At 37.0% G+C, this 16,992-nt stretch overlaps 1 protein-coding gene and 1 long non-coding RNA gene across 22 annotated transcripts in view; one reads left to right on the top strand and one right to left on the bottom strand.

The window, feature by feature from the left end:
* The window catches only part of kcnt1b (potassium sodium-activated channel subfamily T member 1b), an 84,053-nt gene that overhangs the window by 13,952 nt on the left and 53,109 nt on the right, over positions 1-16,992 (bottom strand). For 13 of the 21 annotated variants that reach the window (XM_028033691.1, XM_028033672.1, XM_028033681.1 and 10 more), the window contains 19 exons: positions 14,434-14,614; positions 13,846-14,010; positions 12,919-13,055; positions 12,043-12,106; positions 11,787-11,895; positions 11,585-11,693; positions 7,861-8,010; positions 7,529-7,764; positions 7,285-7,305; positions 6,041-6,254; positions 4,547-4,652; positions 4,234-4,406; positions 3,665-3,736; positions 3,430-3,564; positions 3,035-3,146; positions 1,623-1,688; positions 659-760; positions 420-503; positions 209-337 (listed from right to left, as the gene is read on the bottom strand). In XM_028033691.1, the coding sequence (XP_027889492.1) occupies positions 209-337; positions 420-503; positions 659-760; positions 1,623-1,688; positions 3,035-3,146; positions 3,430-3,564; positions 3,665-3,736; positions 4,234-4,406; positions 4,547-4,652; positions 6,041-6,254; positions 7,285-7,305; positions 7,529-7,764; positions 7,861-8,010; positions 11,585-11,693; positions 11,787-11,895; positions 12,043-12,106; positions 12,919-13,055; positions 13,846-14,010; positions 14,434-14,614 (2,365 nt within the window). The remainder of the gene's footprint in view (positions 1-208; positions 338-419; positions 504-658; positions 761-1,622; positions 1,689-3,034; positions 3,147-3,429; positions 3,565-3,664; positions 3,737-4,233; positions 4,407-4,546; positions 4,653-6,040; positions 6,255-7,284; positions 7,306-7,528; positions 7,765-7,860; positions 8,011-11,584; positions 11,694-11,786; positions 11,896-12,042; positions 12,107-12,918; positions 13,056-13,845; positions 14,011-14,433; positions 14,615-16,992) is intronic. The other 8 variants (XM_028033690.1, XM_028033684.1, XM_028033687.1 and 5 more) reach the window with 3 other exon arrangements.
* LOC114154532 (uncharacterized) lies at positions 8,020-9,385 on the top strand. The gene is made up of 2 exons (XR_003597578.1): positions 8,020-9,235; positions 9,325-9,385. It is a non-coding gene; the product is annotated as an uncharacterized LOC114154532 (long non-coding RNA).

Below are 16,992 nucleotides of genomic sequence, written 5' to 3'. Positions count from 1 at the left end.
GTGGAGCAAAGTAAAAATAACAAGAAACATAATGCAAATAGAAAGAATCAGTGAGAAAGAATAAAGATATCCCAAAGTTAAGACTCCTTCTGTCTTAACAGAGCTATTTAAATAAAACTCTCTGATTTAAAAATAAGATGGAAAATAAAGCCAGATTTGATGGTTTGGTCCGCTTCTGAAATGAGGCGATTCATTAAACTTTGCTTGCCTCTGATGTAGAGAACATGTGCGACTCAGTGCGGTAGATCCCAATGGGAATTTCAGCACTGGAAGAACAAAATTTCTGGAAGAGTCGGCCGTAAGTCCTGATCCACAAATCTTCCTCCGTGATTTTCATCTGAGGACGGAGAAAAAAGCGATCGAGTTGATTCATTTCACACAAGTTTTATCTACTGAAACTCTCAGGTTTTGTTACGTACAACACACAGGTAGCCCGATCCGGGCGTGGTGTCCAGTCCGAGCAGAAGCCGTGTAATAGCAATCATGTAATCCTTAACAAACGACTGTCAAAAGAGAAGAAAAAAACCCCCATGTGATAATTTACCTGCGGCGGTACAGCAAGAGAAATTAGGCTCTGCAACAGATCTGTATATGCCTCAGGTCTATTATCATTTTAATCTTTTCTATAAAGGTCAACTCTGCAGGTCTGCTTTCCCACCTGGTACAGCAGAGTGTCGAGCATGCTGATGCTGAACACCCGGCCGGCAGCGAACGGCAGCCGGAACATGAAGGCCAGGTTGGAGCCCTTATCGCGCTCAATCTGAAAAATGAGGGAAAAAATGTCCAAGTAGAAATGAAAACATTTTTATGTTTATTCAACAGCTGTTATTTTATTTTGCACCAGCATGCTCTGCAAAAACACAAAACAATTATCAAATGCTTTTGTGAAGTTTCTACTGCAAATATCTTAAAACCAACTTACAGGTGACTTTTCAGCAAGATTTAGGTTGGTTTTAAGTCAATAATATTAAGTCTTTAACGTTAATAAAAATCTACTAGTTTCTTTATTATTAAAAATGTCTTGTTATATTGTCACCTTCTTAAAATAACCATTTTTAATAATAGTCATTATTTTGAAGATGATTTAGGCAAAAAGGTTTGGCAAAATGTTTTTAGAAAGGTGATATGTAAACAAAAATCTGCCGTTGGAATTAGCACTTTAAAAAAAAATCAATATTGGGGTATTATTGACTAAAAATAGCTCCTCAATCTTTGTGAAAAGTTACTTATGAGTTAGTACACTTGGAATAAGATAAAATTTGTGGTATAAACTAGACAAAAACACTTTGTAGGATTTTGTGTGTTTGCAGTGTTGAAGGGAAAAATGTTTTGATTCAATTTTAGACTTAAATTGTTAGGTTTAATAAGTTCAAATACTTTTTAAGTTTTATGTGAAATATTTGAAAAAACATTAACAAAATGAATAAGGAATCTTTACATAAAGGAAAAAAAACCCTGAATATAAGTTTTTGGTGATGCAGGGCAAGAAATTATCGGATGGACAAATATTGTTTTCTACGGAATACACTAAAGGCCAAAAGTTTGCAAGCAGTTTTGGAAGTGACTCTAAGCTTCTCTTCACAATTACCTTTTTGTCTTTAAGAAAGGTGGTAAGTACTTACTGTATATTCAGACTTTTCGTTCATTGATATACACGATTTCCCACAATTGACGTTACCAGACCATTGCTGAATGAATGTTAAAAGAAAAGAGGCTTAGTTTTATTGCTGACAAGAATGCTCAGAGTCAGTGCAAAAATAAAAAATACAGTTGCATATCGTGCAGACGTTATGCCATTATTAGTAAACTAGATGAATAAAAGCCAAGTCCATGCAAAAATAACTGGAAAATAAACAAAACACAGATTCTATTAGTGACCTTTTTTATAGCAATTTATTTTGGTCCAAGTAAACTAATGAAACCATCTGTGGAAAATGAATGTAGCTTCCAAACTTTTGGCCTGTTGTGCACATCTAGCCCAAAGTTTCTTTGTTCAGTTGTGTCTCGTTTAAAGGTAGAGCCACTGAGGGACCTACTGTGTCATCAGCTCTGTGTTTTACAGAAATGACTCCACAGAAAGTGTTTTTCTTACCCACAGTTTCTGTAGTCAATGTCTCTGTTCAGCTGTGTCTCCTTCCCGCGGCTTGTTTTTCAGTGACTTATCAAGTGAATAAACTTATTCACATGTGATTTATATCTAATTCCTTATTTACTAGAAACACAGCAATTACAAAATTGTGTTGTTTGAGATTAACAGAATATTGACAAAGTTTTGCACACATTTGTAATTTGAACACAGATTCCTGTTAAAGAGGAGTGGTTCCTCTCTACTGTCGCCATGTTCTTGTTTCTCGATGAGGGATATTGGAAAAATAATTTTGAAACGACAGCTCAGCTTTCTTAACTAGACTTTATTGTGTTATTTTAGGATGGAATTAGCTCTAACTCAATTTAAATGTGTGGATTGTTCTGGAATCAACTGAAGTGATTTGAACTGGATTTGGACAAAAATATTATTTTTAGTCAAATGTAAATTGAACTTGTTTCATTTTTAAAATGTAATAAGGTTACATTTGTGCTGAACAAGAAGTTTAAAATAAACTCAATTGAACTGAGTTTCAAGAATGTATAATAACTAATTTTTACACGGTCTACACATAACTCACCAAAGCTTCACCAGGTGAATTTGTTTTATCTTTGTCCAGTGTAACTTTTATGTTAAAATGTATTATTTTTGTTTTCTTCAAAAGGTGTTATTCATTTAACACCAGACTGCTTTTATAGAACAAGTTTTTGTTAAAAACAGACATTACTGACTGATGGAAAAATACTTAAACTATTACGTTTTCTGACAGGCAAACTAGTCAAGACATACGGGTACGCACGGTCTACCAATGCAAAAAAAAAGAAGAAAAAAAAGTAATGGTGCAATAAAGTTATATCTTTGCTCACCAAGTAGCTGCAAAATAGATTTTTGTCTTTGTCAAACAGAAAAAGGATGTTCTAAGTTAAAGATCTGTCTAGAAACACCAACCTTCTCCAGTTTGGACAGAGCGAGTGAGTAGCAGTCCTTGGCTCTGAACTGCATGAACCTCATGTTGGACGGATGCGTGAGCTCCGTGATGATGCTGAGACTGGGGAACAATCTGAGTGAGGAGGAGGAAGAGGAAAGATGACGGCTTTTTTTTCACTGAAATAAAAGCTTGGTACTCAGAAGACGCTCATTCAGAACAACCACGGATGTTTTTAATTCTTTTACTACATAAAAGAGTACTTTCACAGCTAAGTTGAAGTTTTAAATGAACTCATTCTGATATCTGAAGTGGTGAAAAGAGACAGAATCCATTAAGTGAATCCTGTTTTCACTAGAGCTAAAGCATTAGGTTTCGGAGTTAATATTTGTAAACAATGAGCCTCTCCATTTGTTACCTGAACATTGTCTGGACATTGACAATAGTCTTGGCGTCCGCCATGTAGTCTTCCTCAGCACTCATGGTGCTCTCCTTGTCCACAACCACCAAGTTATCAGCATAGATTATTCCACACTGGAGCAGGTTGTCCAAACTGATGCATTTGAGAAACAAGTATTTAGGAATTCTGGTATTGCTGCTTTTCTGATTCAAATAAAACAAATAATCATCATGTCCTACTTCAGATCACTTACTTATCTATAGTTCCAGGCATGAAGTAAACCATTGGAAAGCAGCAAATGGCCTCTAAGAAGTGGTTGTCTGGTCTGCAGGAAACAGAAATTATGGAACAAAACCTCACTGACAGATTATGAGACAATTTGAATGATTTCCTGAAATTTGCGTGCTGATGAGGAATGGGAATATTTGCTAGAATTTCCCTCGAAACAGAAGTGGAATCAGTATTTAATTGAGCAAAGCAGTGGGAGGATTTGCTAAAAAATGAGCTGCTAATGGAAATTCATCGAGAAAAAGACATTTCCTGGCTCCACATTTGTGTGATTTTCTTTTTCGCTTTCTGGAAAAAGTGATTGAAAATTTAAACAGAAAAAGAACTAATCCAAAAAATTAATGGATGCTTGCATAAACAAAGTAAGGGATGTACAGATGCTATTCAAGCTTGTTTTGAAATGACTGCAAACTAACAAGTCATTAGGTGTAGTCATTAGTTCCTAATGCCATTACAGCATGCCCACTGGTTCTGCATCTTTGTACGAGTGAAACAGTCACACATGAAGCTGGAACAGAAATTGAAGAGTCTTACGGATAGTCCAGTAGCAGCACTATTGGGTTGAGCTCCTTTCTGGGCCGATAATAAGCTCGCAGGGGAACTATGAAGTTATAGAGCCCATTTCCTGCCATCTCTGCAGACACTATAATCAGCTTATTTTTGAAGCCGTAGGCCTTAGCATCCTCAAAGCTGTTATGTGTGCAGCCCTGGGTGGAGACAAAGTTCAGCAGGAAGTCGTCAGGTTTTTAGCAGAGAAATCACATTACTTATTGTCTCTGTAATGAGTAAGAGGAAGAAAGAAAGGGAAAGGATGTAGGGAAATGTTACACTGCCATTTCAGCTTCACCTTATCGAGGCGAAGGCAGCAGAACGGAGCTTTCTGTGGCAGCAGGTGGCACAGAGTTGGCGAGCTGCCGATGTAGGGGGAGTTTGGAGGGTAGCCCTTCACAAAGCTAATGGACAGGAAACAAAGAAATTTAGAGGTGATTGAAACCTGTGCTAAAATACAAAGTAAATACAAAGCCTTGTAAAGAATTTTATCAATCTATTGCATATTTTGTGAAATAAACAACACATTTTATGTGACAGAAATAGGACTTAGTTGTTAGCGAAAGCATTCTTTGTTCAGAGTTGTTGTCCTGCTGGAAAGTTAACCTTCACCACATTTTTTTATGTTTTTTTGACAGCATTAGGACAGGAAATGGGCAGAGAGAGAAGGGAGGAAGACATGAAGCAAAGATGTGGGCAATCCGAGATGACACAGGATTTATTCAAGGAGATCAGAGTAAAGTAAGCTGAAAACAACATTAACCTTCAGATTTTTATTTGTAAAAATAATTTGCAAGCCATGTAATCCGATAAATTACATTGAGGTTTGTGGTTGAAATATGACAAAAATTGTTCAAGATTGAGACTTAGAAATATGTCCTCAAGTTGTGCAAAGAATTTATTTATTTATTTTTTTGACATCCGGTATCTGGTTTCAAAATAAAATAAATCTTTCACCATAAATAAGTGTTTTCAGAAGAAAGTTTCATGTTCCCAGCCTTTTATCAGATTCTGCTGCAGCTTTAATCAATTCACTAATGACTTGCAGCGTAAAATGCATGTTAAAGTAAAACAACTTGACTTCTTTTGATTTGCATGTAAGTGGCAGCTTGATTTACTTCATTTAATTTGTGATGCATTACCCCAATCAGTTGTATCTCGTTAAGTTGCCAGTTTGACTTTCCAGCATTAATGTAGATGCAGTTGCCACTTAATCGCCACATGATGGCACTGTGGGACCTTGAATTTCACTCTGTACTTTTTTCTTAACTTGTTTCAACACTAGCACTGCGCCTCTGCAGTAACAGAGGCTCAGAAGAACATGTTATGTTATGAGAAACTTTAAGAGACCTGCTAATGTTGGGGTCAGTCAAACAGTTGCTGTTTGGGATTAGTGACTGATTCCTCACTGCATCCGAGTCCCTATTTATCACATTTCTGTCATCAGAAAGATTACTAAAGATTTTCTTGAGATGCTGTGATGTCGACTGCGTCAGGGACATTGGCAAAAAGGATCCGAGTAGCATCAGCATCACTAGAAGAAAAAAGCTGACCTTCCTGTCATGATATTAGTCACTGCGTTTTCCAGCATCATGACACACCGATTATACGCCTGCTGAAACCTCATCTATCTCTCCTTCTACAGCCAATGAGGGATGACGGAGAGGAAGAAAGGTGAGATCAATCAATTTCAATACGCAGGACGCAGCTGCCTCACTAAACACCCCAAACTCCAGAAATCTCCCGCGCTCCGGTGTTTCTTCATGCACTGAAACACATTCGCGCTACTCACTCCAACCCCACGGAGCCCTCCTCATCTGATTGGTTGGTCTCGTCCTCCGATTGGTCACTGAGGAGGTCGCAGGGCAAGATGGTGGAGGAGTCAGCAATTTCCAAGACGGGTGCGATGCTTGGCCTTCGACTTCCAGCTCCGTTCTCGGTGGGAAGGGTCAGTTTTCCACTTTCCTCCGGAGGATCGGGGTGCTGGAGATCTATCGCTACTGTCCCTAAAAATTACACGGGCGGCGTCAACTAAATTAGATTATTTCATAAGTGAAGCAGAAATTAGATGATGCACAACAGTTTTACAGCTCTTTGCACATAAAACTAATCTCCATTTGTACATTTCTGACACTTTTTTTGTCTACTCAGCAGAACTTCCTGTTTCGTCTTGAGGAGAAAATGTCTTGCTTTTCAGAAAAATGCTTTGTGTACACAGAGTAGCATGCAAACTGCAGTCACAGAAGTTTATCTATAAATACAAAAAATACTTTCTTGACATACATCATATAACTGCTCATAGTATGATGCATGAAAACTCCATAATGCATCTGTTGAGTTCAGGACTAAAACAATTAATTTGATTGATTGATTATTAAAATAACTGTCAACTATTATTTAGAAATCAATTAATTTGTCAAATAGTCAATCAATTAGTTAGCTGGGGTATAAAGAACCAAAAAAAGGCCATTCTGAGAGAAGTAAATAAGCCAAAACTGTACAAAAAATATGTATTTACATTAAATTGCATTAAATATGCACCTTTTTTTATTCAATTATTAACCGGTTAATTGAAAAATTAATCAACAGATTAGTCCTACATTGTGTTGATAAGTCAAGCAAAAACATCACATGTTGTTGTTAAAAGGATTTATTTATCTGCAGGTGCATCCTTTGCTACAAAAGATCAAGCATATCCTAAAGGAGAACTATGTTGCTGCACTTTAGGTTATTTAGGTAATAAAATGTTTCTTATTCAAAAATCTTTTTAATGTACTTCTAATATTGAACAAAAAAAGACTCAGGTGGTAAAATAAAAAAATCTGCAGAATGTTCCTTTTTTAAATCCAATTAATTAATAGGTAGAATAATTATTTACCAAAATTATCATTAGTTGCAGCCCAAATTGAGTGTATGTGCTGTACAGCTGTTTGTACAGCACATCCAGATTAAGTAAGGTATCCCTAAAACTGTAAAGAAATACATAATAACATTATGGTGTAAAAAGAAACAAGGATGCATCATGCATGAACTTACCATATGAGGTGGCCTGATCAACTTTCACAGGTCAAAAAAAACAAAAACAGGCACATAACAATAAAGTCAGCCGATAAAGTAAAGGAAAGCAGGTCAGTAAAGAAATCATGCAAAAGCATCAACAAGCCAGCCACCATTCAGAAATGTACAAAATGCAGTTTTGATAGAAATAAAACATCTATTTTCTCTTTCACACCAACCTACATAACCTCCCACTGATTATTTCATGTCATTTCAGTCTTACCCATGCTGGCTATGATGCTGTGCACAGGCAGCCTGGAGGGGGCGTCGTAGAGCCCGGTGACGGGGAGACCCTTCCCATGTTTTTCCTCCTGTTTGAAGATGAAGGCCGAGTTCTCCTCCTTGGTGATGTTGATGTAGTAGCAGGTGTCGGTAGCAGCCATGATGTGACGCGGTCCGGGATTCAGGAGGATGCTCTTGTTGTCCTCCCTCTTCACCCCGATCAAACACACACCATACCTGCAGGGAAATTCAAAACGGACCTCAGATATAAGTTATTCTGTGTCATATTTGCCACTAATTAATCCAAAATTTGGCAAAGAAGAATTCACTGACTTCTTATGGGCATGAAAGGAGGCGTAGGTGAAGCTCTTTCCATCATACTCCCCAAAAAACTTGCTGTCAGCTAAATGGATGTGGTACACTTCGTTCCCAGAGCAGCGGCCATAAGTCCTCTGCCACTGCTCCGGGGATGTCTGCCCCTCCCTGGGAAAAGAGCACTTTATTATTTACTGTTTTATTTATAGCAACAATTCATATCATCCTGTTATAGATGACTACAGACGCAATTTACACTCTATAAGGTCAATAACGTCACATTGTCCTTGTTTTTTTTTTTCAGGATTATTACAAAAAAGAATTAAATTCAATTTTAATCAGATTTAAGTTGGGATTCTGGCAGGTTGGGTATAGTAAAATATGAAAATTTAATCTGCTGGGCTTCACGTTATGCATTGAGGTTTCAATACTCTTGATCACAAGTTCTGTTTTCCTTCATTACGTTCAACTTTTTTGTAGCAGAGATCAAATTGGGCCTTCTTTTAATGATTACTGACATAGTAGCATAGCTGTATAGTTAGTGAATTAATTAAAAAAAATTAATTAAAACTACATTTTCAATAGTGAGCTTTAAAAAAACAAACAAAATTTTTTGATTATCAATTAATTGTTTCAGACTACTTTTCCCTGCCAGTGAAAGTAGGGCAGGGATATTTCAACCACCAAAGAGCACCGACTGTTAGAAATAGTTTTACTTTGGACTTTACAACTGCAGCAGAAAAGCTTATTCAGGATGTTTTGTCTTCAGTAAGTGCAGAGGGAACGAGAAGTCCAGCGACGACCAGAACCCTGCTGGCAGATGAAGAGTACGTCAACAGTTAGCTGGATGTTTATGTTCTGCAGACTGGAATGCTGTGTTTAATTTACTGAACTGCTAGCGTCGGATCCAAGGGTCTGATTATGAATTCATTTATGGGATCCTTCACAATAAGAGTCTTCAAATGGCATCAAACTAATTAAAACCACTACTTTAAAATATGTCGGTCACTGTATGTATACGTCAGAGAAAGCAGAGAAAATACAACATATAATTCAACTTGTACACATAATTCTTACTAATCAAAAATTTGACATTGTGTGAATAGTTCAGATAAATTGTAGCTGCTGTCAAGACAACTGCATCTGGTTTATTGTTTTTATGTTTGGTTTAAGGTAGCAGGAGTTAAAGTTTATTTAATATTAAACATTAAGTTTAATATGTGTGGTAGTTTTAGTAAATTTGTGTTGATGCTCATTAAGTTCGGTTAAGTGTACATTCAAATTTGGGGGGACCTTTTATTTTGTTCCGCGGACCATGTGTTGCCCGGGGAAGCATTATCTGGCACACTTAGAGCTGAAACTTTATTCCTCTGGAGTCAATGTGGCTAATGAGGTACGGTTTTGTTTATTTGTATCTTTTATTTATGTAAATACTCCATTTATTGTGAACTGATTTGGGTTTGTGTTACCTTTTGTTTTTAGTTCTGACGGCATTTTTGGGACTTTGTAAGACGTGTCCACAATAAATGGCTGTAGAAACGAAGAACTGCGTTAAGCCTTTAATTAAACTCCAGAGGAGTAACATAAATTATTAGCAGCCCAGGTTTTGTCATGTTCTGTGTATTTATTTAGAGTTTTCTGTGTCCCCGAGTCTTCGTGTTGTCGTGATTGCTCCCAGGTGTTTCTCATTCCCTGATTACCCCCCTGTGTATTTAGTGTCACCTGTGTGTCTGTGTCTTTGTCGGGTCGTTGTCTAATGTGCGCTCAGTTCTTCATGTGTCCATTGGTAAATCAGTTGCTACCGGCGTTGAGCCCTGGCAGTCGTGCTGCCTGTGTTTTTGGACTAGTTTTGGACTGTGTTGACTTTATTTATCATTAAAACTACCATCGATCATCTCAACCTGGGTCTACAGTGTTTGCCTCACCGCCTTCATCACACCGTTTCTGACAGGTTTATAGCACAGCTGTGTAGACTTGTGAATGAGAATAGTAATTTATGCTTAAACTACATAATGGAACCATAACATCTTCAAGCTCTTATTTAAATTTGGTTGCAAAATATTTACAATTTAAAAAATGTAATCCCTTCCTACTCAGTCCTCATCGTCCTCCTCAGGTCTAGTCACAATAACAAACACATGAAAGTAAGCTGGACACATATGCTATAACTTTCAATTGTGTTGACAGCGGTTAAATTAACACCTGTGGCTGATATACTGACTTTGAGTTTTTGTCACCTTCACAGGCAGAAGCCAGTGTAAGTTTCCTTAATAGACACAGATGTGCCATGCTTTTAATTTGGCGAGAGAAGCTGATCAAATAGACGGGCAGATTTACAGGCTAAAAGTAGAAACAGGTGATGCTCAGTGACACAATTTCTGCTGTGCTGGCAGAGCATCAGTCAGTCTGGAGTCTGTGCAGCTAAAAAGACGCTTCCACTGAATTTATTTTTGATTAAACTGTCAAGTAAAGTTAAATCTGCTCAAGTGAATAATGACCAGAATGTAAGTACAAGAAAAGAACGTGGCCAGCATGAAGTCTCTCATTTGTTTTTCAAGCTCGGCCTTTGATTGCTATTGATTGTTTGGACTCGGTAGTAATCCCAGCTGTGAAACCTTGGGAGAAACATAACACTCAGGCCAAACACTAAATTATTACAAGAACCGCCTTAAAAACTGGCAGCAAGTGGTTGCTTAAATAAATACAGCTACCAAATTGATAATTATATTGTTGCAAATAAAATGCAACAGCATGACAGAAAACAACTGCATCTATGGAAGAGGACATTTATCGTTTAGAAGCAGAACCTGGAAATCCCTCACATTGATCACAGAACAGATTGGTTTCCAGGAACCGACACCCTTTCAGCAGTAATGATGCCTGCTTATCTCCAACACAGAAAAGCACTTTTGAGGCAAAGACCCTCTATGCAGAAAATGGGGGTGAACTCCATGGAAGCAAAAGTTAGGGTGTATTTCTCCTCATGCATCAAAAGACTATTTCTATGTCGGCCAAAGCTTTTTTTCTTCAGGATTAGAGAATAATTCAAATTTGGTTTAGAAAAATTTCAGTTTTTCTGCTTTTAAGTCTGGTATCACTGACAGTTCTTCCTGCCACACAGGAGATTTAAGTATTGATACCACATCTGTGAGCCAAACTAATTTATCTTAGAGATCTAGAACAGAAATAACACGGAAATGTTATTTTCTCATCTGGTTCACTGCTGCTGCAGCACCTCCTTCATCTTTCTCAATCTAAGCTGAGATCCAACAAAAATGGCAAAACCAAATCTCTGAGTGTTTAAACAAAATGACATTTTAGTTGCATTGCAGTGACTTTCTTTGCCTACTTAAACATGATAGAATCATAAATACAAACATCAATATTCAAAGTAAAACACTGAATAATTCTGTAAGAAATGCTCTCCTTTGAGGAGTTAGTCATGTTCAGTAAACAAACATTTGCTTGGCTTTGTCTCAGAGAAACCATCTACAGGATAGCTCCTCTACAGATCAGTAAATCAAGATGCTACATGTTTGTTTTCTTTGTTTAACCCTATAGATTACAAATAGACATTTAAATGAGTCATTTATGTGATGTAAAAGTAGATTTTATTAGCTAGGTGCCAATGTTTTGAACTTGTTGTTACATTTTTGAATTGAAGTTGAATAATTATAAAGTAACTCTACAAAAAAAGGTGAAGATTGTTTAAAGTTTCACAATAACAGTAGTGTTTACTCACTGTCCTCTGGAGGTGTGAACCAACAGAGTCACTAAGGTGGACGTGGCTGGACACACGCAGTTGAGAGCCAACATGGCGTACTTGAACTCCTCTTCACATACAACATGATCTGTTGAAAAGATATCATTTACAATCATTTCTAGATCTGAAAAGTGTATATACATTTTGTATTCATGAAGATATGTATATGTTTTCAATTTACCTGCAAATTTTACGTGAAACTTATTTTCCGGTTTGAGAATTTGGACGTAGAGAGGACAGTTTGGAGCGAAGTCCTTCGCAGCCCAAGCCCTCAAAATAGTTTGGTGATCCTGCAGCAGGAGAAATATCGGTTTTCTTTACCAACACAACAATTTTCAAGAATTTTACAGTCTCAACTTTCTCTCTATTAATTCAGGATCCTGTAAGCTGACCATACATCAGAGATCTTATATTAGCAGCCTCGTTACTTTACTTACAGCAGCAGTTCGGTCGACCTCATTCCTGCTGCTCAGGATGAAGCACGCCTCAGCATCGTCCATCCTAAATGAATCAAAGACAACCAGGCAGGGATTCAGCTGATCACACAATTTAATAATTAGATAACTTCATGCTCAGTTTGAAAATGTTCAAATGTCCCCACACAAAAGCTAAAGAAATAAAATAAAATAATCTGCAAGATGATATTAAATGATATAGAATTGATGGAATAATTTGAAGTTAATATTATTGTTTTTATCTTTTTGCAGAACATTCGTGTTTTAATTTTGTTTGTGTATTTTAAGGCATTTCGTGACGTCCTTTTGAAATGTTTGAAACATTTTGAAATTGTTGATTTGAATCTTCAACAATATTTTGTTGCTTAATTTAAAATAAAAAAGGGGGAGGACACAAAGGGAAGAAATGCAGCAAATCATCCAAAACTGTTAATCAAACCAAAGATACCAACATTATGGGGTGTAGCCTCTACCAACAGAACCACACTCTGATCTGTGAAGCACTTTAACACCAATAAATTATGACTCGGTCGTAAAACGATATTCAACAGTATCTGGCTATAAAATTATACAGCAAAGGATTTACTGATACAGAAAAACATTGTAGGTGATAAAAAATCTGGGAAACTTATGTTTTTAATGTCTGTAGCCTTTGTTCAGTGCAGATGATAAATGTAGGGTAAAATCCTATTACATTGATGTGCAAGCAGAGGGCAGCCAAGAGGACTTGTAGCTAATGCACCGTGTAACTGCTGCCTACTGGCTTTGTGCTGCAACTTGTCCACTTTGATTTTACAACCAGTTGAGACTTTTTAAATGTTTAGATTATACTGTAGACGTGTACAGGCCAAAACTCACTTGGCCCTCATCAGGTCCTGATCTTTGAGGGCCGACCCTTGCAGGTAGATGACCCTTTGGGACCACAGAGGAATCTGCAGGATGCGGCGAACCTGAATGTCTATTTCTGTCGGGCACAGGATCACCACATAGTAGTCCTGTGAAGCAAAACAGACTGATTTTTTCTTTTTAGGGATTCCATCACTTCCTTTAAAATCATCAAACTTTATGTGAGACTAGGACTGGGCAATAAGTCAATATAAATATATATGGTGAAAAATATATGATTCAATACATCTGTTAGAATATTCAAGAACTTCACTGAACCCCGATCGAGATCCAAACAGCAATTTGGGAGAGGAAAGACTTTAGCTCTCTGACAGCTAGCTAAGCAAATTTGGTGGCATCAACTAACTCCCTCACTTTTTGGTCACCTAGCAACGGCCTGTTGAGTAACTTGTGCAGCAACAGTTTCATATACAAGGCTAAAATGTGACGAAGAGTTTCCACAACCAATTTAAAATTAACAAACCTGTTCTAGGGAAATGTTATAACGTGTCTTAGTTTAGTGTAAACACGACTAAACTGCTACTTTGTTGAGGCACTGTTTTGATTACATTTTTTCCTCCTGCTAACAGAAAGAGTATCATGTAATTAAGTTTGGATGCTCCAGCAGGATTTTCTCAACATTTGCATCCACAGACCAAAGCAACAAAAATGTAAATGATCCCATTGTGCAAAAGCTTACAATAGCAAACAGACAAATTGGAAACTTGTAACTGCCAATGCTAAAGGTGTGGTGTGAATTCAGTAGGAAATATTTGTAGACAATTAAGAATATGCTGGTGGGCTAGTTGGTTCAAACTCTGGTTTTCCCTGTTTTACATTGCAATGCCTTTAGGTGTCACACAGAAAAGAAAAGCACTCTAAAAACACTGGCTTCTGTACCTGGAGCCTAGGATGAGCGTAAAACTCATTGAGAAAATCCATCAGCAGGTCGATCTTGAGCGAGCTGACACACAACACAACATGTTTCTCCGTCTGCGCCCGGTGACGGCTGTAGTTCCCTCCAAGCTTCTGGCTCTCCATCCACAAGTACGCTAGCTCCTCAAACTGAAACAGTGAAACAGAAACAATGGTTAAAAAACCCATAAAGGGGACCGATTTCGTTTTTAGGCAGGACACTTAAAAGACTTAAACTCCCACGATTAGTTTTACATAAACATCTCATTAGAAAATGTGACGCAGTCGAGTTTTCCAGAGTTGACAGAATTGCCGGATAATGCAGCGAGCATCTAATTAGGCCGACATTTTGACTGAGATGCAAAAACTCCTCCTGTAGCCTAAAGTCTGAAAATGTAAGATCCTCATTAGTTTTTGATTTGTTGTCCGGCCACATCAGCTGCAAACAACTTCACATTAAAATTTGATAACAGACTCATAAAAAGCACATCTCTGCTTGCAGAAAGTCAAAGAATTTACAATTCTACGCGACGGTTCATATGAAGTTTGTTTCATTAATCACGTGGTGCATACCTGCAGCGGAAGGACTACCAGAGCAACACAGATGAGAATAACCACCAGCAGCTGTGAGGGCCAGATCTGTGGAGTAACGTCGCCGTAACCCACAGTGGAGAAGGTGACGATGCAGAAATAAAAGGAGTCAAACAAGGACAGGTTTTTCCCGGCTCTCTCAAGATGCTGAATCCCACAGGCTCTGCGGAAAGATAGGATGAATTATTTACATGAAACCAATGTCCTTCAGGAAAGGATGACTGAAATGAAAACACGATAAGGCTTGGCTATTTATGGTATACCAAGGTTTTAAAAAAGTTGCAGTTTTAAGACAACCAGAGGTTTCTCTGGTTGTTGCGCTGCCCTTCCCCCACCTGTTTCTCCGGGCTACCAGTTAGCTAGCTGAATCATGTTTGAACCCTTGGCTAAAAGAATAACAAATTTGACTGGAAATATTTCTTGTTGCCAAAGGAAACACAACAAATAAAAATGTTTACATAACATCATTTTAATGAATAATAAACGTTACTTTATAGTCAGTGGAAAAAATGTGGTTATTCAATTTCAAATAAAAGCATGTTATATATTTTTATTTTAAAGATGATCTTTATTATGCTTCCTTGAATAGGTTAGAATTGGTCTATCGACTATAAAAATTTTTTTTTATTATATGAAGAATTTTTTTATACAAAATCATTCTTAGATAATAAAATTTTAGTTTGTTCAGTTCTGCTTATTGTAAGCTGTTTTAGTGCCTCTTGTCACTTTAAATCCAAATAAACTGCTGTTGGCTACGCCCCCAACTCAACGCTTAAACTCGGTTGCAAACAGATGGGCAGTTATACAATCATGTGCCTTTGAAAAGCAGAAGTAGAACCTCCTGCACAATCAGCAATAATCAACCAAGTGTTTTTTGGTTGGTAAGTCAATAGCAAAACACGTGTCTTTTCCAGCAGCCATTGTACAGCACATGCAGCTGTAAAACCAGCTGACCAAATGTGCTGGATCTCAGCACATTTAATGATTTGTGATGTTACATTCAGAAGGTTTTTCAAACAGCTCACTTTCCAGACACCAAAAAGCATTAATTTATTGACAAAAAATGGCTGGGTGTCTTTTTTAAAGCATTTGAGCTTTATTTTAGAGGCAGTTGAGACTTAAATGGAAGTATAAAACCTTGCAAAAAGTCAACTTTGTACAATAGGTCACCTTTAAAAATATAAATACCATGATAGAGAGAAACTGTTCTATTTCTACTGAAATTTAAGCTCATGTCTACATGTGATGCATGTCTCACAAAGACAAGTTGCTTCAGGATCACAATTTAGTTTTCTATTTGATCAAGACCAAAGGGAACCAAAGTCAGAGCAGCTCCTGTTCGGTGTCTCATTTTGAAGTGACAACATTGATTATTCTTTTGGTAATCTCCTTCAGAGGCTGTGCTAATTAATTTGGTTATTTTCTTTCTAAGATAAATTGAAGATTTAATCAAACCCCGAGACACGGGAAATGAAGCTGCCTGAGTAGATGGGCGGTCGTCACGGCTCACAAACACCGCCAGAGAGCGATGGCCAAGGAGGAGCCCGCTTGGATTAAAATAAATTGGTGCTATAAAAGTCCAAATCGATAACACACAAAGAGAAGAACAGATGAACAATTGAATGTTCATGTGTTTTACTGGGTTAGCTGTAGATACTGCAGAACAGATACAAGGCAGGATGATTAAAGTCAGGAAAATAACTGACATAAGATGTCGCTACTTGCTTGTGCAGGAAGAGTGAATGCTGCAAGTTGATAACTCAATGCAATCTCCACAATGACTGCACAAAATTTTCCTTCTTCCCCTTCTTTCTGCAAAGTAAGGTACTTTATATTCTTTTATTTAATCAGGTAAGATCTAGGTAAGTTGAGATCTAGATCTCATTTTCAAGAGGGACCTGAGCAAAAAATTTGCAATACATAGCAACCTGGTTACAAGATAAAAACAATTAATACAATTAATTAATTAATACAATTAAAACAATTAATATTTTAATACTTTGCAAAAAGTATGAAAATATTAGTATTGTGGTCTGCCGTTACAAATAAACTGAATTCAATTTTAGGTAGGCTTAATTTATAATCTAAAAACTACATAAAAATCTACATATTATGCCTCCATAAATCAGACTGTTTCTAACTTGGTTGACTACAGCAGAAGTTATTTGGTTATTAATTTTAGGTAGCTATTGCTCCTTTTTACAAGGTGTATTTTATTGTTGTGAACGGAATTGAACTGAATTAAATTTTAGCTAAGTTTGGTTTATAACCAAAACTGTTTGTTTTATTTGTAAATTTTCAAAGAACATTGTATTTATTATGGGGAAAAATCTTAAAAAGGGATGATCAACAATTAAAATTGGCAGGTCAAAGCTTTACATATTGGTACAGAAAAATTCTCAATGCTGAATGTCTAATAAACACAGAGAATTAAAGTAATTATCTTTATTAACTAAATATCTTACCTTTATACTTAGGCCTTAATCAATCAGTTTTTTACTTGGTTGACTACAGTAGAAGTTACCAGGTTAATAATTTTAA

This window comes from Xiphophorus couchianus, chromosome 12 (assembly GCF_001444195.1).
Source record: "Xiphophorus couchianus chromosome 12, X_couchianus-1.0, whole genome shotgun sequence".
Taxonomy (NCBI): Eukaryota; Metazoa; Chordata; class Actinopteri; order Cyprinodontiformes; family Poeciliidae; genus Xiphophorus; species Xiphophorus couchianus.
This window is presented reverse-complemented; position numbering and strand designations above follow the sequence as displayed.